Below are 27,153 nucleotides of genomic sequence, written 5' to 3' on the forward strand. Positions count from 1 at the left end.
AATCATGCTTTGGCCTATGTTATGGAAGTCTTAAGGCCAGTGAAGGTCTGTGAAATCCAAGTTGGTGCCAGTGGGTTTTCAAAAGCAAAAATTTATATACCAGATCTGTAAATACATTTAAAAATCTCAGTGTGCTTTTCACCTACTGCAAAAACCTCTGCCAATACTTTGCCTAGCCATGAGGCCAAGTCAGAGTAATGTTGGGGTTAGCCACAGTGAGGGATGTCACACTTCTGAGACCTTGTGTCAAGATCACAGTTTCTCTGAGGTGAAATGATCTTGCCATTAACCTAGCAGACTGGGACCCAAGGGGAACAGACTGAATTCACATTTGAATGGAAAAGGTGGCTTTGTTTCCATCCTCACATATACACTTACCAAACTGTGCTGTAGCAGGGGATGATGAGAATTGTAGGCATTTAATTTCAAGCGACATTCATGCCAGATTGGTCGACTTCTTTTTTTTTTTTTTTCTGACCTGCATCTGAATGACAGCTGCTGGCTTTCCTAGGACAGCTTAATAAAACAGCATGGTCTTTACTTTCCAACTTCTGTCTTACCATGTGTAGATGCAGACTGCTTTTTGCTGGCAGAGACGCGTTTTTGTGTTGATTGGAATTACTTGTAATGTGTTTGAAGCAGGAGTTTTCAACCAAGAATAGGATCTTGTTGTAGGAAATAAATTTTTTTCTTTTGTTATTTAATTTGATATGGAAGAAGGAGTTCTCTGTCAGCCCTTAAAACTTACAGGTTGTGCAGTGGCTTATGGGCTGAACAGGCTCCAGTGTGCTGTGCTACACCTAGCTGTTTTTTTTCTTAGAGCTGCAAAAGGAGAAAACTTTAATTATAAAGTGGAACAGGTATGATATTGAATCTTTCTTTAGATTTCAAAATCTTCTGTTCCTCCACAAACTTCTTGTCAAGTTAGTGAGCTAGCAATGAGGAGAGAGTCTGAGATAATAATAGCACCTTCTATCTCGTAGCAGTGTGAAGAGGAAAATTTTGAGGAGCTCAGATGTATCAGTATGAGGCACAGAGCCTCATCTTAGGGAATGAAATTGTTTTGTGCTCATAAAGGTCTCTTTGAATTGCAAAGCTGTCCAGGACTGTAAAGATGTAGCTCTTTCATTTTATTTTTGCTTCTTGCAAACAATTGGTGTGGTGTGATTTTTTTGATTTCACACTTGCTAATTGCTATATGTTTCAGGAGTACTTGTCAGTTTTGTTTCACAGCAAGAGTCCTAATCATGAATGACTCCTTGTCACTGCTGTGCACTTTCAAATCTATTCTAGGTTAGTCGAAAAAGTCACACATTATGACAGTATGAAGCACTCGGAAAGAAGCCTGGTTTTGACAGAGGTGAAGACAAGTTACACCAAGGCAGTGTATTGAGAGAATAATAGATCTCCTAAATCTGTATTCATCTGCGCGTTACTTTGTACATAATGGGACTTTCATCTGACTCAAGGAATACAGGACAAATTATTTCACAAGGATGGTATGTCCTTGTACTTTGTCTCCAGTGAATTGGACACAAATAGGTCTTCCATTACTATCACTCATGGATGTCTTTTTTTTTTTTTTTTTTTTTTTCCTTTCAAGTAGACAAAAATGTGAAAAAACCGCCAAGATTTCTCTAGATTTTGTTACTACTGTGGCCAGTACTAAGACATTCCTGCTTTTTTTGGAGCATGGTGTCTTCTCTTTCTTATTTATGCAGACTTTCTGCACTTGTGTGCAACTTTATAAGGACATTGATGTTTTTCTGTCCTTTTGGTATGCAAAGTGTGAGAACCGAATGAAGAGCTTACAGGGCTAATAAGAAAGAAGAATACTGTGAAACAGATTATAGTTTATTCATAAACATGCAAATACTTAACGCAAGTATAAATGTTCACTTTCACACACATACTAGGAGATATATTTGCAATAGTAGAGATAAGCAGAGCATGGCTAACTTTGTTACCATAGATAAATACTTTTTTGCTTATAGGCTGAGCTGTGATAACTGATGGTGTTTACGATCCAAATCTTTGGGGTAATTTAAGCCAATCATTTTTAGCTTGAAGTGAACTGAGAGTATGCACCCAGTCTGTTACTGGTGGCGTTTCATTAAGCTGTGGAGAAGCTGTTGCTTGCATATGACTTTTGGTGCTGTGCAATGTAGGGAGCTCACAGTGCTGCTGGGTCATGAGTTTTGCCTCTGAAATCAGGGAGGTGGACAGAAAATGCAATGTTAACACTGAGCCATAACTTTGTTCTGTTTGCTCTCAGCGTTCTTGGTATCACTTGAGAAAGAACATGCCTGGAGTTGTAATACATAGTATAACCTATTGTCAGCCACAAAAAAAACCCCACCCAAACACCAAACCTTCTCCCTTCTCTGCTGCTTTAAATTTCTAAAGGCTGATGGGAAACAGCTTGGTCGGCATCAGACTTCTGTCCTTTGACTCTCCTGACACCTGAATTGGACGGTAAAAATTACATCAGGAATAAACTCGAGCTGAGAAACAATATTGCAGTCAGATGGTGATATTAAAGGGGTTTAATTGCTTTATGGGCACACTGGAGTAGAAGTGGAGGAACAACTGAACATTGTCAGTAAGGAACTGGTGGAGAATATGTCAAGAATGTATTTAAAAATTTAAAAAGTTATAATTAATTAAGAGGAAACAAACATTTGGCTTGGTTACCAAACATCTCCCATTGCCATGGGGGCTCAGTGCTGCCAGTGTGCATGTTCTTGCATCTTTCTGATGGGTAGGTTGTGTATGTACATGTGAAATGCTGGGGTTTCAACCCCAAGTCCCAAATTAAGGTTAAGCCTTTGCTCACGGTGGGCCCTCCGGGAGCAGTTGGGTTGTTCCGGGGAAGAACCACGAATGGCAGCAGTATTCTGACCTGTACCCCTCAAGAGACAGTAGGTACTGTAATCCGTATTGAAATATCGGCCAAGCTCCAGTACATTGGGTGCGGGAGGACCCCATGTGGAGAACTGTGCTGGGCAGATGACATCAGCTTCAGATCCACAGCCACACTGATCTTCCAATGAAAAAGACCACAACAGTGAAGAATATGAATAAACAGCTGAGATGACTGTGGCAGTGTCTGTAGCCAAATACAAGATAAAGATGTCACACTTAGAGACCATGTGAGGGCTGTGGTCCACCCATATGTCAAGGGGCCGAGTGAAATGCTGGGGTTTCAACCCCAAGCCCCAAATTAAGGTTGACATATGGTGATTCCCACAGCCCTTCACAAAGGGGGGGTGAGTTTACCTCTAAGCTTCCCTCCAGGGTGCTGCCGGCCTGGCAGGGAGAGCCATTGGGTAAAGGAGCCCCAGGTGTCCCACTTGGGGATAAAAGCTGGGACCCCTTGCAGGCAGGGGCAGTGTCTGTCTGTGAGGTGGGTGCACTTTGCAGAGTTCCCTGTTGGGGAAGGGCCTCCTGCCTCCCTGGAGCTGGGCTCCAGTCGGGTCTGGCTTTTGTAAACGTGGGCTGTGTAGAGATTCAGTATGTGGCTTCCTTGGTCTTATGTATTTGGCTGGTTGACTCGGTTGTCTCCCGACCCTTCTATGGGAAGCTGCATTTCACCATTTGTTCCACCCATTGTTGGTCGTGGGGTGTCATTGTTGAGGCCAGTGGGATTGATGTCGGTTATGTATAATCTGACTGACTTGTTTGTAACCCCAGCGCTCACCCATGTACCGACCCTTTTGTATCCAATACAATTTGGTTATTGGTTCATCTTTATGCTGGTTGTGTCCTTTATGCTAGGCCTAATGATTGGCAAAACAACACGTACATAAATGACCATGCTTTGCAAGTGGAGTCATTGAAAGGTGCACACCTGAGTTCTAAAAAAAATGCCTTGATGCCCAGATCTGATTATTTTAAAGCTCTTGTAGATATTTATCTGCATTGTAAGATGCCTGTATACGTTTATAAAACTGATTTTAGTGACTTTTCACGGTCACATATGTGGAAAAAGAACCCAAATTTTGGTATTCTGAAGCGTAGGCAGGTATGCTCACAGGAAGATCATGAAAAATGTTTTACTTCAGTCAAAGAGTTGGGCAAGAGCTTAGGCAATATATTTATTGCTTGAATTTTGAGTGCAGAAATTGATAAGAGAAATTTGTATATTTGCATTGCAGTTGTTGAGAAACAACCCTACAGAGACTCGCAAATGGCAGCCAGACAACTAGGCTAATATATTTTTTGCCCAAATTAGTGTAATGTGAAATGACCAGTGCTTACAGATGGAAGCACCTTTTGCTGTGAATTAATGAAAAGGCAAAAAAAATCTGTCATCATCTCTGTCCTTCCATTTCACTGGAGACTAAAATACTTCCTAAAATGGAAGAAGAAAATGATGACATAAACTAATACATGGTGAACTCATATCTCAAAGTTAACTAGGAAAGAAAATCATTATCACTTTTAAACTCTGTGTATTTTTGTGTCACAATAATAATATTATATATTGCATTGTGTGGTGACCTGAAAGCTTTTTATATTACCAATGAGTTAATGCCAATGAAATAAAGCTCAGTAAATATTCACTGTGGGCTATATCTGTGAAAGGTCATGTTGACTCATTTAAAGTCTTGCTGTTTATAAAATCATTCTTTTCAGAAGAGACAATAAAAGATTAGCATCCTGAGTTAATAAGAGGAAACAGTGTTTTAAAATTATTTATTTTTGTTATAAAGTCAATTCTTTGTTAGGGAATAGACTTCCCATTGACAATTTCCCCACACCCTTTACTCAGCTGACTTTCACCTCATTGTATTAAGTCTTCTCTTGTCTGTCTGGCTGTCATGCCTGGGGAAAAGCTGAGCTACCCCAGCCTAAGATATAGGCTGATGAATGTATTTATAATGGTTTGTCTGCATCCCTCTTAGCTGCTGAATAACTGCCAAGTGTGAAAATCACATCACAGCAGCAAGGGCTAATAATTTCTATGAAGGAAAGACCACACCTGCAGAACAGGGTTCTCAGCATCACATAATGAACCAAGACTTTTACTATCCTTTAAATGACTTTATAGCAACCTCACTTCATAAGACACAAACAAATTAGAAGGAAGTTTCAGGGGTTTATTACTCTTTGGCAGCTGAGGAAGAGAGGCCTTGATCTCCTTATTGATTCTTGTACGCAGGGCCAGCCTTTGTCACATAGGCAAAGGATTTATGAACATGCTTACATCTTTTGCTGAGTAGGACCTTTCGTATGCTTAAAGTTATAAGCCTTGCTCAGTCATGACCATCATGTATTTTTATACTGCTGAGAAAGAGAGTAGCTAAACACAATTTAAACCTTATGGTATCAGTTTAAACAAAAAAGATTAGGAACCATAATACATAAAAATGGCAATACAAATCTGAGTTGCAGCTGCCATTATATCATACACAGCTGAAGTTTCTGGTCTCGTCTGACTCTTGATGGAAGGTGTACAGAGAGAGAAAAGCATCTGCAGAAGGCAGTTTGTTTAATCTTGAGTGGATAAATCAAATTCTTCAGATCCATCTCTCCTTACAGAGTACAGAGGGAGCCTAGATGATGACATTTGACCATATGCCCAATTTTTAGTTTGATAAAATGAAGACAGATGAATTCCACACCAAGTACAGAAGTCTCAGCTCTGACCAACATGTTATTAAGGTCACCTCACTTTAAAGATAACAGGATATTCAGTATTTTGTTTATACACACAGAAGTGTGCAGAACATTTAAGCAGGTTCTTGTGATAGCACATAACTGGATCCCAATGAAGGACAAATGTGACTGTGCATTAGAGTAGAAGGAATTCTTATTTTCCTGACATGGTAAACACAGTTGCAGAAGATTCTGCTTTGCAAGTTGAAGTTATTAAGCTGCTAGGAGAGGACATTGTAGTAGAATTATATCTTTCATGAAGGTTGTATAGTAACCTGGACTGTCATCCGATAGGTAACAGGAGTCATTTTCCCCTGGCTGGTCTCTTCCTCTGGGCAGGTGAGGTGGCATGTGTTGCATTTGAAAGGACTTTACCCCACAGCTGCAGATCCTCTCCATTTCCAAAGCTCTTTATATTCTCTCCTCTCATTCACTTCCTTCAAGTCAACCTTTTGCAGCTGTACTAAAACCTAATACTTGCTACACTATGACCAAATGAATCCTGCCACCTTCCCCCATAGGGAAGCTATGAGTTTTTGCAGTATTAGAGATTTTGGTAGTGTTCATGATTACCAAACAGCACATTGCCAGCAGTGTGATGGAGAACTCTTCTGTAGGTAGGAATTTATCAAATCAGCACAAATAGTTGAGCTGAGCCTAAAGCCACACTAGAAATGAATTGAAAATCAGGCTGTAGCAACAACTGAAATGTTCTGTGTGGATTTGCAATTGACCCTGTGCTGTAAAGAGAATTACAGAGCTCATCTCTTGCTAGTAATCAGGGAAATTACAATGGTTGCTTGCCCCACTTTGAGCATGGGTTAGGAAAAAGAAAAAAAACCCCACCACCAAGCTAAACACCCAACCCTTACAAAAACCTGCACAGCAAATACTTTAGCAAAAAAAACCCCAAACCTAACCCCAAACATTCAGCCACAGGAACTTTATATAAATGAGAAAATCTCAGCAGGTTATCAGGTCAGCTCTTACCAGTTTAGAGAACACATGAACACAACAGGGTAATCACAGGGCAGAATAACAGGTTCCACTTGGATCCGAAAAGAAAATAAACCTGCGCTTGAACCTGAGTCCGGGGATAGCCATAGCCACATTATGGTTTTTTTTTCCTGACCATGCCATGCCTCTCTAGTAGTCTCAGAACATACTTGAAAAAGCAAGAGTTTTTGAAAATTGTTAAGGACACTTTGGTGCCTAATTCCCTTTAAAATCACTTGGAGTTATGGAACAAAGAGGTAGGCTCCTTGGAATAGACTTTATCTGTAAGTTTATTAGTTGTCTAGTATGTTCTCTTATAGATTAACATGGGGGGAACAGAAAGTTGTCTTCTTTTCCACCATTTTCCACTAAGCTGCTTTGTGATTTCAAATAAGTTGGATAACCACCTTGGTCTCCAGTTTCTTAGATAAATGAAAACTCTTAATTTCCTCCCAGCTGTGCTCTTTGTAGATAATGCAAATAGCAAAGCATAGCATTCTTCGTTTAAGAACTAGTTTACTTGTGCACATATGAAGGCTATATATACATCCTATCAATTCAAAATAAAGGCATTTTCACTTTCATAGTACCCATAAGGTTCAGTCTCTACCCCTGCCAGAGCATGTAAGACAAAGAGCTGATGCCAGTCCAGTCCAATTCCTCTCAGCTGTACAGCAGCAGTGGAGCACTTCATGGTCACAGTTTTCTCATGGTGAAACATCAGTCTTCGTGTTCTGTTGAACATTATGAATTTTCTGTGTGACTCTAATGTCACCTTGCAGCATCAGCAGCTGTTTAGAAGCTGTTTTGGCATGAGAAGGTTGTTTTACAGATTTCTATAATTTGCAGAGGTGAATCCACAATTTTGGAGCTGAAACACAAAACAGCATGAATGAATTTGTCCTACATCATCCAGAAAACACATCTCCTCCAGTATTCCTTCTCATCTCCTATAGGGCACTTTGAAATTTAAGACACCTCAGACATCGTTTTGACACCATGGAAAGAGATTTCTTTCTAATAATTCGAGTTCTTAAAAATCCACATTAATTTCTCACTCTGCCTTCTCCTTCAGCATTTTCCTGGAATAATCTCTTCCTCCTATCTTCTGTGATGCAGAGGGAACTGAAGTATATAGTTGGATATGTGTTGGCCTGTATAGATGCTGTGCTGTGAAAGCACTTATTCTTAGTTGATGTAGATATGTAAATTCTTAGGGCAATGTATACGTGAAGCATACTATTCAATTAACTGCTGTTCCTAGGAAGTAATCTTTCTTTTCTTCTTTTTCGAATTTAACAGACGAACCAGCTAACATGACCTCATCTTCCCATCTGGCCCATGTAAAGCTCTGATCATTTTAGATTTGTTCAGTTAGAAATTTGCTTTCACTGTTCTCCCAAAGACAGAGAACAAATATTGACTAGAGAAGATCCCTACAGGGGCCAGTTTGGTAGAGTTAAGGGAGTTGATGGTGCAATGTAATATGTTTCCTGTGCCCTTTTTTGTTTTCTGTTATTCACATACAGGCTCAATAGGGAAGATGCATTTTAATTAAAGCACATGGTTTATCTGGCATGTCTGTGTCTTTGGGTAGATCCACAAGGGATGGCTATACTTTAATTGCAGAGGCTCCATAAAGGTCTGAGTTGGGAAAGGGAACTAAATTAATATTTTCCTTCAGAAGTGTTATTCCTTTTAATGTAATTTTAGTACTAGAAAAAAGCTGAAAATATAGTATGGAGAGAAACCAAACTATATCTGCCTGAGTGTGAATTCCTATTGTATTTGAGGTGTGTATGTGCAGTCAGGATCAATAATAGGGAGAAATGCCATCTGTGAAGTTCTAAGATGGTTTTAAACTTTCAGTATCAAGGTCTCTGGATCACTGTGCTTGGAGTTTGCCCTCTCCAGTTTGCACTAGAAAGATGGGGTGGAAGTAGATTTAGCAATAATTTATTAAATATTGGATATGCTGACAAGGTGATACATAAAAGATATTAGCCTTACTGATTGCAAACATTTATTTTTTCACATATTTAGCATTCTGGCATTTAGTTAATGCTATTGTAACAGCAGCTGATAGTGTCAAGAAAGATTCCATATTATTAACTTCAAAATGGTAGCAAAATGTGGTGGTCTGTACATACCATATTGACATTTGCTTAAAAAAACCACCCTTGTATTCTGCATTCATGTACAGAGAGGGGAAAAAATACCTGTCCCTTTAAAACTGTCTCCCAGAGCAAAGAAATGTTGAAGCTCATTTATAAAATATGACCAGCAGATTGTTATTACTGGCTTTTTGAGACTGAGAATAGACGCAGTGCTGAGGACACTATTCATAGAACAGAATGCCAGAAATGGTGTGTTAACCTGAACCAAACATCATAAATTATTGAGAACTGCTGCCTTTGCTATCTCTTAACTTCTTAAAATATTCCTGTTTGCATGGAAAATCTTGAAGATAAGGTACTCTCCCATGGAGTATTTCTTCCAAAGAGTATTTATTTAGGGAAGTTCTCTGTGCAACCTGTGGAGAAATATAGATAAAAATAAAATCCCCAGGAATAAATATCCTTCTTTTCAAGAACTCTTTACATTTTTGTAACTTGTCTTTACTTTTGTTACAAGTCTTTTAACATTTTTGTTCACACTCTTGAAGAACATTTCAAACAATCCTTTCCTCTTGCAGTTAACACTCAAGTCTGTGTCTGCTCCAGAATTCACTGGAATGGGTGGAAAGCTTAGAATGTGCTTCCCTAAAGTCTGTAAGGATGACTTTGCCTTTTTTGTTGAAACTATAGGATCTTATAATTATAGTTAGCAATTCCCAAAGAAGCTTTGGTGTGGGACAGTTTCTACCCAGTCCTTACCAACTCTGAGAGGATCTTTCTCAGGTCATGGCTATGTGTATCTTCTTGTGAAACCATATCAGTTTCAGTCATTTGAAATATTTTTTATTGAGAGCCTTTGAAACAAGAGTGAAGAGACTGGATGTGGAACATAAATAGTATAAGGCTTGATGTTGCAACATTTAACAGAAAATACTCTGTGAAGAGTATGAGTAGGGAGCTGTGAAAATAAGAAAGATATGGTATTTAGCTTAGCCAGATGATGCAGTAATGATGGAAGCAAGGTGGGAACCTGAAAGATCATCTAAAGTAAAGATACTTCAAAACACAGCTAAACTTTGTAAAACCAGATGCTGTTGCCTGTTCTGGATGGTGACCACATTGCATCAGAAGCAAGTTTCAGGGACCTCTCTTTTTTATAGCTGTAAAAGATTGGAAGTTGGCTGGGATGATCCCAAAACTATGAATTCTCTAGCCTGCACAGAGAGAAAGAGAATTTTAAAAAATAGAATAAAATACTAAAACAGTTTAAATAGGCCAGAATTTGACTCTGTTCCGTGCACAGTGACTCACATGAAACAATAAATTTTCAACAAGTGCATAGTAGATTTACTGGAGATAAGATTCCAATTTCTGAATAAAATTAACATTTACAGTTTTTATTGTAATTGTTCTTCAGTATCATTTGTCACTATCAGAGGAAAAGCATACACTGGGAAGCTGGTGCAAAAATACTATGACATGACTTTTATGCATGTTTTGCAATGCTATTTATTTTATGAAATTTCTTATATGCTTTCTGTGGAGGTGCTAATGCAAGATTGTAACAGAGGCCAAGATCCTGAAATTTGGATCCCAGTCCTATCTTCATTGTAAGTCTTGGACTTACTGCAGCCATTGACAGAGGACTACAGAAATTTTGCTGAGCTGGGAGCACAGGCCCTTTGGCTGTTCAGTGCACTTTCAAAAGTAGTTCAGAACTCAGGTGACTGCACAGGTACTGTGTCTGAAAAGGTCGTTCTGGCTCTCAGTCATTCCATTTAAGTACGTAAAATTAAGTAAAATTAATCTTGGTGAGGATGAATCATTATGTCATTTAGAATGCAATTAGCATTATTGGTCACTGGAACAAAATATGTCTTAGTAGAATCACTCACAAAAATAGCCAGTATTTCATCTAAGAGATCTGGCTATCGTGTTCAACATTGTCTTGTAATACTTGCATTGATGTTATTTTTGACCACCATTATACAGTAGGTGACCATAATGGTACTTTTGCCCCAAGAAGTAGATCTTCATAGCTTTGAAGTTTACTGCTGCTTTGGGATTTCAGATGTCCACTTTGAAAACTGTGATACTCTCGGATTGACTCTAGGAGCTGACAGAAGTCAGATTGGTTCAGGGTCTTAGCTCCACTTGTCTAGCATTAGGTAACATGATGCATCTACCAATAATTTAATTTTACAGAGCTGATGGGTATCCACAGCTCCTCTTAAAGTCAGCAGAACACACAACTACTTGTACTTCTGGTAACTGGGTTCTAGACCAACGTGTTTCAGAGTGAGACATTCAAAAGCTAAGGTACCTAAAATTAGTAGCTGTTTTGCAACTTTGATCTCTTCCTGATGCTTAAGACTCATAGTGTTATAAGTAAATAAACTGAGGATATAGACTTCTGTAAAGAGAACTTCAAGCTCTGCTGCACACCATTGATTTTACTATTATGCTTTGAATATTGTTTATTTGACATGTGTATCTCCTTCCCTCCCCCTCTTATTTTAATAGGGACCTGGTTATTGGCTGGAAATTCCACTAGCATGACTCATCCCTGCACTGGAAATGACTGTGAAAAGGCATCACATTGTGGGATTTACTCCCCCCCCTCCCCCTTTTTTTTTTTTTTTTTCCCCCCTAAGTCCTTTATCGTGGCACGAGCTTGTAATAATAAAGTAGGAAGGAAGTTGGAGCTAATGATTTGGTTCTGAATGCACAAGCGCTGCCAAATTTCCCCACAGGCGTGAAACAGCCGCTCAAGCTGTGACACCAGCAAATTAAATCCTGGAGGTAGCTGACCAGAAGTAATAAAATGTGTATTTACCATAATGATGCTGTCAGTCCTGAGACACACTGGCTTTACAATCTAGTTAAGTGGGGCATGTTTGTCACTTCCAGCAGTGCTTAGAAAAAATACCCAGGTTTTTCCCTAGCCTTCTTAAAATCACAAGCCCAGTCCTGGCTGGCAGCCCTCTGAAGAGCAGGATGCCCAGAATGGTCTGTTCTTTTAAAACACTGCCAAAGTGAAATCCATATCCCAAAGGAGATAAGTGATCTCATCTTATGACATGTTAATTCATCCATTTTTATTCATCCCTTATCTGCCAGTTCATTCTATAAAACAAACCTTAGAGCTGAAATGAAAGTATAAAAATTATTTCAGTGGCCAATGGATAATAAGCACCAGATGTCTCCCACAAACCATGTGTCTTGTGCATGAAGCAGTTTCAAAGCCTGGGCACATACAGGTGTGTGGAAGAGGGCCACATAATCACTGAAAAGAATAGGTACCGTTTGAGAGGGATGCATTATGCAGGTGAGCGCAGGCATCGGATGGATGAACCACATAGCTGCTATAGAGATGTCACTCAAAAAGTGCCTGTGCATCATGTCAGCAGTGGTTCAGAAGCATCTGAACACAGGCACATGGAGAGAGGCTCTCATTTCACAATCCTCACATGCTTAGGAGATAAAGGACTCAGAAAAAGTTATTTTCCCAAGTTAGGTGTTGTCATAGGTAACAATAGCATAAGTCTCTGAGGTTTCTATGTATTTAGCTAGCAGAGACATGTTATGCTAATTGTGGGAGAACTATCAAAGAAGGTTAGGGGATCATTTGCTGAATGGTACTTGCTGTGAATTCAAGAAAACATTGTGAGGGGAAAAATGAAAGTACAGTCTTCAACATGGTTAATACAATGCCCACTGAAAAATCAAAGAATAAAATCACACCCCATATGAACAGTATCTGAAAGCATCTAATTATATCCTAGGAATGTCTGTAACTCTGCAATTATATGCTTAATTTCCAGCTGTACTTGATTAACATCACAAATGATTTATAATACCACCAAACACAAGGAACTTGCTTTGAATTGTTTGTTGGCACGTATAAATTTGTTGGACTCTTTTGTCTGTCTCTCCATAGCAAGGTAGGCACACTCTGTTAGTACCATGGAATTCATCAGCAAAGCTGAGGGAAGGCTAGAGTAATTTTAGAGATAACACCATTCTCTTTCCTCTAATTGCATTCAAATGACCTATGGAAGGTCAAAACCCAGTGAGTTCTATGGGATTATACATGCACTTTAAACTCAATATGTAGAAATAACCTTTCTAAATCAGGTCTGTCTTTCATTTTTTGGTCTTGGAAGACAACCGTGCTTTATGTGATGCAGTAGTGCACGTGCTTCTGGAATGTCAGTCTGTGGGTGCCTACCTTCTCCTGTCTTCCCACATCAGGAGATCTGCAGGAGGAATCATTCCACATTTTCTTAGTGTGGGGAGAAGGGAGGAAGAAGGATAAGAGAACCTCTACTTGGTTTTGACCAGATCCAAGCATAATCCTCAGCTGAAGGTTTGAATCTGTGTGGATCCAGATGCTGGATCATGATTTAGGGCAAAATGCCACTTGAAATGTGGTATTTTGACCTACTCAGGGATAAGCCTGTTGCATTCAGCTCAGGCTAAGGAAAACACATGGAAGCTTTTGCATAATTTTAGTCTTATATTGTAAACCTTTTGGAACAATCTCTCTGCCATCTGTGAAAAATTACCTAGACTTCCACACTGAAGTATTCATTCATTGATAACATTGGCTTATATAATTTTAGTAATTTAAAAGTAATTTTTTTAAAAAGACTAATCAAAGGAGACCTCAATCAGCAGCTGAAGTTGCTTTGCTTCTGTTTTTAATCTCAGACTTGAAGCTGTCTAGGCTGGTTATCCTATTTGGGCTGGATTTACTATACTCATGTTACATTGTTTCGTGTTGGGCCAGGTGAGTAGGTTTGCTTATGTCTTCTCAAGCCTATAGTTTTGCCTATAGGGTGGTATGACCTTAGGTGCACTGTGAAATCTCAAAGCCCAATGATAAAAGCATAAATATATGTAAAGTATGTATATATTAAACTACTATATAGTAAACTACTGTTATTTTAAATCTTACAGTCCTAGAATCAATTCTTTGTTCTTGGGTGTTTTTTGGGGTTTTTTGAATGCCAGGTATTGGCAACACCATATATGTGAATTCCAAATAGTGAGCCTGGCTCCTGAAGTGTAAATCCAAAAATGATTATTCTCACGGAAGAATCCCCACTAAACAAAACTACACTAAGACAGGAGGTAGCCAAGCTGCTAGAATTGATCTCTGAAGGAGGTGTCTAGCTCTTTGGTACAGGAACAACTTTACTGAGTAAATTGCAAACAAGCTGTGGTTGCCCATCCTGACCTCCAAATAGAGCTCTCAGCCTGTGAAATATGAAGAAGAAAAAGATACTGTGGAGTTGGGAATTGAAAATATTAGATATTGCAGTTTTCACCGGGGGTAAAAAAATTCTAAGCAGCAGTGTGGCCTAATATACAAAGATGCAACTCTTAATGTAAGCTTGAACTTTTCCTTCTCATTACCATGAATCTGCTTTGAAATTCCTGTAGAGAACAAGTGCTTCTTGCTGACAGCTGGTTTGCGGTTAATAAAAAGGAAAGTGTTTTCAGCTGGCAATGACTTAACGTGCTCATGATATATGAGGTTAAATTGCTCCTTTCTCTCTACAACTAATAAAAGAAATATTGCAAATGAAATCGTGTAGCTATGGAAATGAAAAGTGCCAACGAAACCGTGGACATAGTGCTGAGAGCAGCTTATCACCTGGTACTTGTTGGAATGGGCATATTTGGAAAAGTTTACTTGGTGCCAAAAATTATTCCTCAGTTGCAGGCTTTCAGAATATATTACATTGAAGAATATATGATTCTATTTCTGCAAGATAAAGGAGTCCTGATTTAATCATCTTTTTTGGGGGATTTAAATGATTTATGGTTTGTGGCTTTATTGGAAATCCTCTTGCCCCTGATCCCTTTTTTTAATCTCATCCTTCTTCCGCTCTACTCCACCTGCCGTCAGGAAAGAATGGTGGAGGCTTTGTTCCTCGGGGATGTGAGGGATGGAGTAGCCAGAGCGTCAGAAAGCACACGGCGGGAACCAGCCTCTGCTGCAGAGAGACTGGCCTGATAATCAGATGCCTGTGGACTTTGGCTGACTGTGAATTCCATTCTGAAATAATTGCTACAGTTTGATGTTAACTCTTGCAGAATATGAAATGTAACTTTATTGCAAATATAACATGAGTATCCTATGAATATCAAGGGAAATAGGTAAAAGTGAGATAATAGATTTTGCTTCAGCAAAGTCTTTATTCTTGTCTTACAGAATGCAGAACCTTTCCAAGTTACTGTTCGAGAAGACAATTGTATCATTGTCTCCCTGGAAGCATCTGATGTGGTGAGCTCATCCTCTGTATATGTTGTGAAGATAGCTGGAGAATCCAAGAACTACTTTTTCCAGTTTGAAGAATTCAATAGCACTTTACCTGCCCCTGTGGTTTTTAATGCCAAATACCATGGCCTGTATTACATAGTAACTCTGTTGGTAGTGAACTCAAATATGGTTTCCAAGTCAGCAAGATCAATCACTGTGTTAACCAGTAAGTAACACCTTACTCTTTTTCTTCCATTTCTTCTCTTTGTGTGTGGTGTTTTCTCCCTCAGAAGTTCTTGTGGAGAAGGTTGGGTGGGGTTCTTTTCAATAGATCCTCCTTGTGTGTAGGATGAATCCCTGTGTGAAACAGTAGGGAAGATGTGTTGAGAAGGCTTATGAGTGAAAATTCACAAGGTCTGGGCAAGAAGAGAGGGACAGCTGTGGGTTTCACCCAGCTGACTCTTCCTGAACACTGATTGGAGAGGTTTAACATAAGTGTAATGGATGAACCTCCTTTCCAGAGGTTCATCCTAAACCCTTTGAATCAGGAGTTCCAAAAATCTAGTAAAAGGCATAAAAAGTGTTGACTGACATTTCAGTGTAAGCACTTCTGTTACATGGTGAGGTATATTCTGTTTTAAATGCTATAACAATGTTCTTTGACTGCTAATATATTGAAGTAGTACTAAACTTGGAAAGCACATAGCAGTCACCCAAACCATGTGTTTCTGCTAGCATAGCTGAAGGTTTTTGTGATGGACACCGTATTTGTAGTAGGCTGTCTCTTTCTACCTCCAGGTGCATTGATCTTGGAGGAGAGATGTGATTTTGTTTGCTCTGTCATCATGCAAAGCACCACAGATTTCTGTGATCGCTGCTATATTTCTGGCTCTGGTGTTCCTCCAGAAATGTTTCCATGTGCCAACCTGAAAACAATTTGTAGAATACAAAATGATTTCTTCATCTAGAAGACAGATTCAAGAAAAACAGACCAAAAAAGTACTTAGATGGAGCAAAACCAATTTCCAGGTTTTTTAAATAAATGGCACCTTGGAATCTGTGGACAGTTTTAGCTTGCAGATGAGGAATGGTTATGATTTTGTATAGTTATATTATTGTGTCAATGAAGAAATGCCATCCACAGTAATAATATTCAAAGTATATAGCAGTATCCTCATACGTTACCAAATAAGATGCTTGAAACTTGGGAGTAACCAGATTTTGCATCGTCTATCAGCCCTCCCTTGTGTGCTCAAGTTGTGCCCTGATGAGGACAACCATGAAGGGTCCCATGGGAAAAATATCATGTTGTTGGGTAATGCAAGTCTTTCATAAGGTATAGGAGAAAGAAGATGTGCATGTAGTGGACAATTTAAGGGTTCATAGGCAGCCTGAATTTAATTTCTTTGACTGTTTTAACCTTGCAGACAAAGCAGTAATTGCAATCCCATTTCCTGTTTTATGTTTTGATTGTTTTCTTAAAAGAAAATAATGGAAACATCAGGTGTCATACACAACTGAAAAAAATGCCTCACTGTGCATTTCCAGTGGGTTTTGAATGTTGCACTTGCAGTTGTGCATCAGAGCTCATTGCTGTTTCATTTCCAGAGTGCACGAGGGTCACCGGTAGCAGGGGAAGGTGTGATCCAGGATGGCAGATGAAGCACGCACTCCTGTGCCAGGGGTCTCTGAAAGAATAAAGGAGCCAGTGTTGCCCAGCCTATCAAAGCCAGCTCCAGATTTCCAATTTCTGGCTCAGGGTGTTTCCACAAGGTGTTCCCAAAAAAGTCCAAGGCTTGATGGTGTCCTTGCTAATGGAAAGGAGCCCACCCCTTTTCACCACCTGTTTTACATGGGTGCGCTGGCAGTGTCTCAGGGTTTCCTGTTGTGGCTTCTGCTGCTCACCCAGACCTTGGAAGGGCCAGTGATTCTGGCAGTCGGCCAGCGCTGCCTGAGGAACTCATTTAACAAAAAGGGAACAGTGAGTTTCACTTGTTTTGTCTCAACAGAAAGACAACCAGGTTCATGAAAAAGAAAGGACATTCCTGCAGGCATCATTGAAAGATGCTGTACTGCGCATTGAAAGTATGCTGTAAACTGTGAGCTTCACAAGGGAAAGGGCCCAGTCTGCTGCTTAGTATTTTCTGTCAGGCAGACTGATAAGTGCTAGCTCTCACTTAACAGCCTCAGCTAACATAGCTCATCCTTTGGAGCACAAGGTTACAGCAATGAAAATAAATTAGGAATGAAAAGACAGTGTGGCAGGCTGGGCCTTTTAAGGTATATTTCAGTACAGTGCTTCTGAGAAGAGATCTTAAGTGCTCTTGAGAAGAGAACTCATCTAGCGACCAACTGGCATCTCCTGCAAAACTGCATGAGGTGATAGTTGGTTTTCATGTTCTTTTTTTATTTTTCCTTTTATTGGTGTTGTTCACTGCCTGTTTTATATAGTTTTCTGACTATTAATTAACTTGATTTTTTGGGGCAGACATAATTAAGGATAGATTAATATTTTTATTCATTCCATTTGCTCTCTCAGCCTGTTTAACATCCTTAGTTTATTTTAACTGTGCAAAGACATATATCTATCTAATTTATTCCATCTATATCTTACACATGAAAAAATGGGACATTGCAACTAGCTTCCAGGAGCACATTAATTCCTGTTCTAATTTCATTGGTATCAAGAGAGCTTTACCAGCAGCAGATTGGCCCCATTCATTAGGCTGCCATGAGATAAATCAAGCAGGATAGCCAGTGTTGCCAATGTGGTTATTCCCAAAACTGTACTTTTATATTTCACCATAGTTTTCTGGGATCTGCAAAGAAGTCTGTGCAGGGAGATTCAGTCTTTCAGCTTGGCCATATGCTGGAGATCTGAGTTTCACACAGAGCAGTGCGTATCCAGATTGTGCATGTTAAAATGAGAGCAAGGTCCTTCAAAGAGATTGACTACTTAGGAATTCAATGAGAGTCCTGAAAGGTCTCTGCTTTCTGATGGTATATCTTGATGACATTTCCTTTCTCCTGTTCACATCCCTCAGTGATATGCTGCTTCTCAGCATATTGGTAAGAAAAAGGTATGTCTATTCACGAGTTGAAACGTCATTCAGTTTAAGTCAGAGAAGACTTTTGTTTTACCTGTCAAAGGTTTCTGTCCAGAAAAAAAAAATCCTCAAGAGAAAGATGATTTAAATGTATATTTTATACATTGTATATATGCATATATGATTATGTGTAAATATAAATACATATAAATATGTGAGCATAAATTTGCACATATAAACATATAAAATATCATAACGTTATATAAACATACATATATACATTTATGTATGCTACCATCTCTGTTCTAGGCTTCTATTGTTAATTTGGGCCTTGTCTACAAGACTAAGCAGTTTACTTTCTGGTTGTCTCTGACTGGAATAATTTTAGGGCTTTCTCATGTTAATCAAAACACCACAAACTATAGAGTCCGCTACTACTAGGTTCTGTAGTCCAGATTGTTGTAATGCAAAGTATGAGCTCTTTGTTGGAATATTTCTTCTCGGAGCCCAAGGGTTTTGTCAACTTGAGCACAGCCCACATCCTTGCATTGCTTCCTGAACTGAGATGTTAGAAGGACAAAGTGAACAGGGCACATTCAACTCTTTGATAGGAAAAATGTACAATAGAATTTGAACATAAAATAGCACTACTACTTCTGATTCCGTGGCAAAGCTGTGTTCAACAAATCAGGCTCAGAACTTTACTAAAGGAGAAAAAGTGAAACGCTGATCACTTATTATTAAAAGGTCTCTGTGATGGTTTTCACAAGAATAGGTGTACGAACCTTGCTGTCCTGGCTAGATTCCTGTGAGTGCGGTTGTGTTGCGCCTATCAAAATTACCTTCCTTCCTGATTTCAGGCTGGATGGGGTTAGAAGTAGTTCCAGTATTTAACATAATCATTTCAAGCCTATTTCTTCTGCTGTTAGAGTTTTTTATTTTCAGCAGGAGTGAAGTAACTCCAGAATTTACTTACTTAATTTAGTGTTTTGCAATATTTGAAAGAAAGTTCCACCTTATTACTAATTGGTTTTAAAGCAGTTGATGTGAGAAATAAAGAGGACAGATGTAAAATTAGTGACTGAAATTCTCACTCATCCTCCTTTTTCCCAGCTTTAACCCTTGTCTTACTCTTCCCAGGGTGATTCATACCCATATAGCTTTTCCTTTCAAATTCACTGTCAATTTTTCTTTTTGTTGTGAAGGAAACAATGTTTGTACATTTGAAGGAATGGGGAAAGCAGTACATTTCAAAGCTATTGTGTGCTGTACGAAAAATGTATCTCTGCTGGGAATTGGAGAAATCAGGATCTAAGGATCTCTGAGGGTAATTAAGAGAAGCTCTGCCTCACTTTTATTTTAGCTTATCATTAGGAGTTTTGAGTGGTAAGTGTCTCATTGTTTCAAAAGTTGATGATTCCTTACATAAATCACTGTAAAATATATTCCCTTTAGGGAGACTTCTGCCTCTGTCTCTTCTACAAAAAATATTCTCCTCAAGAGACCAACGGTCCTGCTGCCTGAGACTCTGATCTCTTCAGCTCTCAGAAAGTAATTGGCATTAGACCTAGTTAATGCTCAGTTGTCATTGTGCCAGATACTGCAGGAAGTGATTCAGCAGGACAAATCCTTTCCTCTGTCTTGTTAATGGATCAGAGCTGTTGAAGTAGGAGCTTCAGAATTTTTTTCCTAATGAAATGTAGAAATTAAGTCCTTTGTGTTTTTCTTTCTTAAAGGATGACATGGCACATTTTTAAAAAGGTTGGTTATCCATGGCAGCCCTAATTTTGAAACATAACTCAGAACAACATCTAGGTCCATTAATGTTCAGCTTTCACCAGCAAACAAATCATGTTATCTCCTTTTTAAGGTGAAAAAAACCCTCTATCAAAGAAATGCAATGAACTGCAACCATCTGAATTCCTGCCATAATTTCCATTGGAAGGTTGATCTGAAGTACTGGCCTAATTCTGTTTAAGAACAACAGATCCGCCTTTGTTCCTGTGACAACATTACTTTTTAGTTTGTCATCTTTTTATTTGTCATCTTATGTGAGCATCTAGAAATTGCAGTATATACCATCATTGCTCAGATACTACTTTCACTTACATTTCCCTTTTATGAGCGATAGCACATGGTATCTCTATTACTTATCATAAACTTGAACATTATGTTCCTAACATATTAAATAGCAGTTTTTTAATCTCAAAAATGGTTGCTTTTTAGCAAGCGATAAGACAATCCTTAAAGTGTATAGTATAATGGAAGCTTTACCCTGGTTATGACTTACTCCCAGTAACTATACAGAAATGTAAATAGTGTCATCCTGGGGAGAAAATGGCAAAATGCACAACTTCTTCATGTGAATAAAGGGAATTACCCATGGGAGTTAGGTCACTCTGTTAATGGGCTTTCTTTTTTATAAAATTTACGATATGAGGGTAAATCATGATTAATTTGGGTTTGAGTGTGACAATCAAGAGAGTTGATCTCAGTCCCGTTTCAACCACCCATGTGTAATATTACATCTAACCTACCACAGTAATCAATCATTAATTCAATCTGTAGAGTGACATGATCTATAAATATTAAAATCAAATTATCAAATTGATTTGGACTGGAATATGGTACTTATTTTTGAGGTACTTCCCCCCCCCCCCCCCCCCCGAATTGCAAATATGAATGTGTCTGGCACAAATTGAATGTATTAATTGAGGATTTAGCATCCAGAATTTTCCAGAGCATTTGAGGAAAAGCTTAGCTGCATTTATCATTCTATCTTGATGTTTCTATAATGCAAATTATGTGCTAAATGCAAAATTCTGGAGAGTCCAGGAGAAACACAGAAGTCAAGTTTGCCATAAACAGTTATAATGGGAAAGCAGTTGCTATAGGAGCAGCAGAATCTGAGACACTAAACAAAAGAGGCAAATTTAGGTCTTGATCCTGTTGATCCTGCAAGCTTGTCTATGTGTGTTTAATATAACCTGCAAGTCTAAAAGTAAAGAGATTGTACATGAAGAAGTGCCTTAAACATGCTATTAGAGGGACACTGAAATCCCCTAAGGCCCTTCTGCAATATGACTTCAGACATCACTGTAGTGCAGAGCATTTATAAAGCTCTGAGTTTTCTGAAGTATTATATTATACTTTATGTAGGCTGTTTCTTGAGAACCACTGAAATCTGTAAAAAGCTGGATCCTAAAACCAGAAAATTGTAAAATTAAAAAGACCAGACTGTTTATTCAGTGAATTATAAATATAGTTAGTGAAGAGTGACATTTTATATATTCTTTAAGTTTAATAACCCTAGGAGCAGTTAGTAAGTGAAAAACAGAACATGATTTTTATCTGCTGAGTGTCCTTTTAATTTCACAGTGTGCAAATAGCTTTTGATATGAAGATTTGGTGCCGAAGGAAGTAAGATAATGGAAGAATCTTTAAATTGCATTATATCCCTCGTGCTACTCTGCTAACATCAGCCACGAGCAAGGAGAGAATAGTCAGCAGAAGATAACAATAAGAAAGAGAGTCTGTGGTGATTGCCACTTAATTCAATTATTGGCTAATTAAATCAAAGCATCAGGAGGAAAAAAAACCCATTTGAATTAAAAATGAATATAACTTCCATCCTTTATTTGATTTGTTGTAGGAAGGAATAAATGGGGTGATTTAATCACTGACATAAGAAAGTTGCAGTAATTCTCTCAAAAATAAGGATGTTACTCAGATGTGAATGAGATAGCAGAAGAAAGCCCAGGGCACACCCGCTAACATGAAAGATGACTGCATATAAGCGTTGTGCTATTTAGAGATTGTTACTGACATTTAAACTACTATTTTGTGCTGTGTGAGCTGTGATATGAACCCTCTGGTCATGTGAATAGTCAGATCAACTATTTATTTCAGAATAAGCAATGGGAAAAGCCTCAGCAGAAAGAAAAGGGTAGGCTTTGTTTCCTGTGTTCTGCTTTACTCCTATTTGTTTCTGGCTATCACCAATTGTCAGCAAAATTTTCACAGATCATCCTGTCACTGAAGTGTCTGTTGGTATCTGTGAGTTTGGGATTTTCTATTTGCAAGTGGTTAATGTACAAATATACTGATATTTGCCTGAAACTAATGGAGAATCTTTGCCATGCGAAGTAGTTTAATAATCCCCCATCATTGCATACCCATGCTCTGACAAAGTTAAAAATTACACGACTTCTTCTTAAGACTTGGGGAAAGATTTTGTTTGCATCTGTGGCTTTTGTTCTTAGTTGGTTTTAATTCTCCACTTCTCATCACATCTGGGAACTTAGAACTGTGGTGAAAATACTGCGCCAGTAATTGGGATTTAAATTTTGCTTCCGCTACAGTCTTGCTTTTCCATATTTGATTAACCTATTCCTCTTTCTGTGGGATAATTCCACTTTTGAAACTGACACTGGTCTTCCCTTTCATCTACTCTTTCTCTTTCCCGTTGTGACTGTATGCTCTGGGGAAAAATTTTATCACATTTTCTCCAGGGCCTATTGCAGCAGAACTTTGAACTCAGATGTGTCCTCTAAGGCCATGCAAATCAACAGCCTGTATTTTTCAATCTGTTCCCTACATTGTGCATGAACTAAATCAACACAATAATGCTCATAGGGATGTAGGCATAATTACTGAGGGTGCTGTGCATTAACCACCTCTGTTAAAATATGTTAGTGTAACAAATTTAAACTAATGCTGTAACCTTATTTTGAATATCTGCTTGGCCCTCTTAACCAGTGTACAGTTGGGTTGCTATAATTTTTTTATTGCTGAGGAGAGTATCAAGCAAAAGGGTAATTTTTTTTTGTAAATTTCTTTTTTTTTTGTAAGGAAAGGAGAATAAATATGTGATTCTCTTACTGTTAGAAACAATCCAGGCTCCTACCTGCAGCTAATTGACACAGCTTTCCTTAGTTGATGGAGCTACACTGATCTAGATGTCACATCACAGGACACAGGATATTTTTCTTACTTTTAGTAGCCCACCTGGCTCTGAGTTCAGAGATTGGCAGTTCCTCATTTACCTCCTTTCCGTGCACAGGCTTCCCTTATGCTCTCCAGTAAACCACTTTACTTCTTTGTACCTCAGTTCTTCATCAGTAAAATAATGGTAATGGTACTGCTATATTTTGTAGAAGTTTGGTGTGGATAAATACGTTGCAGACAACGAACCTCTCCGATGTGGTATGAGTGCAACTGTGTAATCACCCATAAAATAAAGTAATTAATACATATCAAAATAGAAAATCTTAATTCAAATAGCTTCCTTTGGCTGTTACACTGATAAGCTTCTCAGCTAATCTTTAAAGTACGCATTTATGCCAAAGTTATGAGCAATTTCAAGTGCTTTGTTGTTTTTGTCTGGACACTTTTACATGATTGGCAAGCATTAAAGACAAAATTCTTTCTGGGGTGATGACTGTGAGCACTTAAATAACTGCTATTTCAACCTTACTTTTTATGGCAAATAAGGAAATTTTTCTGTTAGAGGTGTGTCAATATAAATTGTTCTGTGGGGGAACACAAAAATATTGGCTGTGACAACATCCCAAGTAGCTTTGCTCCAGACCTCTGTGAAGCCCCAAATATCATCTGGTAGATTGAAGAGTGCCTGTGCCATACCTATCAAAACCATTTCTTTCATTGGTGGTGTATATGTGTGAAGAACTCGATTTGCCTATTAATCTTCCCCTTTCTTCCTTTTTTTCCTTTTATTTGTATATTCTTTAGAACCCCTTCCTGTGAGCAGTGTTTCTATCTATGATTACAAACCATCTCCAGAAACAGGAGTGTTGTTTGAAATTCAGTACCCAGAGAAGTACAATGTTTTTACCAGGGTAAATATAAGCTATTGGGAAGGAAAAGATTACCGAACAATGCTGTACAAAGGTAACTATTCCAAAAAATTTAATGCTAACTCTGCTGGAAATCTCTTAAGGAGTGGTATTAGGTGTGGTTTTGACATGTGTTGGTTATAATGATTTATATTTCTCATAATGTGTCTGTTTACATAATAACTTTTATATTATGAAGTAAGGGATGGGTCTTTGGATTGATCTGGTGGTTCACTTTGGATTTAAATCTGCTTCTCATCCTAGTTCTAGTGATGCTTCCTTTCTTTTGGATTTTAAAGGAAGACTAGGTGGTCCGGATTTTTTTAATCAGTTCTGAAATCAACCTGGGAAGGGATCCCCAATTTGTGGTCCTTCCAAATAAGCATGTACACTAAAATCCAAAAAACTTTCCACCATTTTTTTTTAATCTTCCCTGCTGCTATACAATCAAAACAAAAGGAAAAAAGAAAGAAACTGCAAAATAGTAGGAAGGACGGAGTTAAATTTTTTGCTTTCTAGGTATGCTTGTTGAAATCCTTGGATGACATTCTGTGTCAGTTTAAAGCATTAAAAAAATTCTCAGTCTCTTCCCTGTGGCCAAGATTTCCACTTTGGTGAATAGCTGATGCAGGAGCTCTGGGACGCACCACAACTGGGAAACCCATTCAATATACCTGATCTCCTGGAGCAGGATTTAAACGTGGTAGTTCTGTATTACCATACATGACACAGTGCCAACAGTACTATGCTGTATAGTACTGTATATTACTGTAGCATTCAGTATTGTCCCTTAGCTAATAAACCCTGCTGCATATTATAAATTTCTATTTTCTTAAAATAATCTAATCAAGGGCAACGGATCTAAAATCTAGACAGTCAGTCTAAACAATTTAAACAACCAATCTAACCATATAAGCAATCTAACAAAAGCAAATTTGGCTTTGTTTTTTATTTGTTTATAACAACTCCGTTTTGCTCTACAGTCTAGCTTAAGAATAGCATCTGTCTCAGAGATATAAATGAGACTGTCCTATGGAAAGCATCCTAAGACGTGAGAAAGACACCTGCATACCCTGTGGGCCCTGAAACCCCAATGGTTTAACATTGCATAGCGTCAATAAAAGACCTTTGAGCAATCCAGTATGTGCTGGATCGAATTTTAAACACTGAACTAAGTCTCTCAAAGAAGTCTGGTCACTGTAAGGTCTCTCTAAAGTCAGCAGGGGGAGATAGGCACCTCCAGGAGGAGGTCAGAAAATTTTCGAGTCTCTTTGCTTCAATACAGAGTGGGCTAGAAATCACATCTTCAATGCTATGAAGTGCTAGAAGTTAGGAAGGGTTATTCTGGATCATAACACAAAATATAGGTGACCTCTTTCCAGGGAACAAAAGGGATACCAGCAGTAATTTTTGTCTTCTCTAGCTAGTATGTGGTTCCAGGGGCTGTAAATGCTGCAGCTGCTGATAAATAAAAAAGTCAACTTGAATTAAGAGATTCACTAATCAATTTGCACACTCCTTCATGTAGCCAAATAGCCCTAAGCAACTTCTCTTCAGCCTGCATGTGTACTGATGGTGGATGTGAGCTCAGCTCTCAGTACTTCAGCCTACACTCAGTTGCATGGTGGATGGCCCTTTGAGCATCCATCCCAAACGTTATGCCTCAGTCAGCAAAAGACCACGGAGACTTTTGCTTGTAGCAGTTAAAAGTCTGCAGAAACTATCAGATGCTCTTTGAGATACTCAGTGTCATGTGGAACAGGTTGCTAGATTTAGTTCTCTTTTCTGTGAAAAGTAGTTCATGTTTCTTGTGCTGGGATTTTTTGTTTGTTTTTGTTTTGGTAGCAAAGTGGCTTTGACAGCCAGGAAAAATGTTGTCAAACTGAGTTATTAGAATTTCATGTCCGAGACCGGGGTGAGCAATGTTTAAACATCTGAAACACTTGTCAGTTCAGCATGTGCCATTGCATTATCAGAAAGTGAACATTTAATGCATTTTCCTATTTTTTTCCTTTCTTCTTTTCTTTTTAAACCTTCTGCAGATTTCTTTAAAGGTAAAACAGTTTTCAATCACTGGCTACCAGGTATATGCTACAGTAACATCACATTTCAGTTGGTATCAGAAGCAACCTTCAACAAAAGCACACTAGTGGAATACAGCGGAGTCCAGCATGAGCCCAAACAGCACAGAACAGGTGAGGAAAACTATTGCATACCAGTTGCTCCAAGTCTATATGGTTGCTTTCTTTTCTGCCATGGGGAGGGGATTGTTGCCACAGAGAGTTTGTGTCGGTGCAGTCCTGGCAGCCGCTCCTGGCCAGGAGCATGGAGGAGGATTCTGCGGCTAGTATATAGGGTTATGTGTACAGTACAGTACAAAGGGAAATTTGCATGAGTGTTTCTGTTATAAAGCTTGCTTTTTAGAAAATACATTCTGCTTCACATGAGAGATCCTAGGCCTTGTGCTAGGAATTGATTTTTAAGCCACAGGAATAGCCACACTGAGCATACTATTGATCTATCTGTATTGGTCTGTCTCCTTGAGCAGTGAATCATAGCTAAACTGTTGGAGAAGACCTTCCCCATTGTGCAGTCTTCTATCACAGAGAAGAATGTCATAGTTGCCCCACTTGGCAGCCAGTTTATGCCCTGAAGCATGAAGTTCTAATTTCCAAGACAGCAATGTTGCGAAGGCTAAAAATTGCATTTGTTCAGCGTCCAGAACTAACTTAATTTGGTCCTGGGACAGCACCTAAAACTCTTCTGTTGGTCTGTTGGACCACAGACGTTTTCCAGGATCCCAAGTGAAATGAGCCAGTAGTAAAATCAAAAGGCCAAACCTTCAGATGAATACACCGATGTCGGTCCATTGCCTTGGACAGAGAAAGCCAACTGATGCTAGCTGAGTTCTGTCCTGAGGATCCTAAATATAGTTACTGAAATATTGAACCATAAGAATGCAATGAATAGGGTCACATTTTTCTTCCCCGCTGCCCTCCCATCTCTCATTCTTTGCAAAAACTGCAACGAGATTGTAGTGTTTGGCTTTGTATTAGTGGCCATGGCTGGGACAAGGGAGGTGAACAAATTAGGGTGTTGTAAAGTGCCAGCTTAAAACATGCCAGTCAAAACTGTTTGCAGAGGCTGCTCAGACTTAGCTGTGTCTCTCTGCCCTTACCCTCCCTTACCCTTACATGTGTAAGGGC

General features: G+C 38.8%; 1 protein-coding gene across 4 annotated transcripts in view; it reads left to right on the plus strand.

Annotated features, from left to right (window-relative positions):
• PTPRO (protein tyrosine phosphatase receptor type O) overlaps nucleotides 1-27,153 on the plus strand; it is a 157,113-nt gene that overhangs the window by 75,385 nt on the left and 54,575 nt on the right. Inside the window, exons 2-5 of one of the 4 annotated variants that reach the window (XM_074902207.1) lie at nucleotides 13,488-13,566; nucleotides 14,998-15,271; nucleotides 23,844-24,002; nucleotides 25,990-26,142. In XM_074902207.1, coding sequence (XP_074758308.1) covers nucleotides 13,540-13,566; nucleotides 14,998-15,271; nucleotides 23,844-24,002; nucleotides 25,990-26,142 — 613 coding nt within the window. In that variant the 5' untranslated portion in view covers nucleotides 13,488-13,539. Of the gene's footprint in view, nucleotides 1-13,487; nucleotides 13,567-14,997; nucleotides 15,272-23,843; nucleotides 24,003-25,989; nucleotides 26,143-27,153 lie in introns of those variants that run through there. The other 3 variants (XM_074902205.1, XM_074902208.1, XM_074902206.1) reach the window with 3 other exon arrangements.

The sequence above is a fragment of the Athene noctua genome, chromosome 3 (genome assembly GCF_965140245.1).
Source record: "Athene noctua chromosome 3, bAthNoc1.hap1.1, whole genome shotgun sequence".
In the NCBI taxonomy this organism is placed as follows: domain Eukaryota; kingdom Metazoa; phylum Chordata; class Aves; order Strigiformes; family Strigidae; genus Athene; species Athene noctua.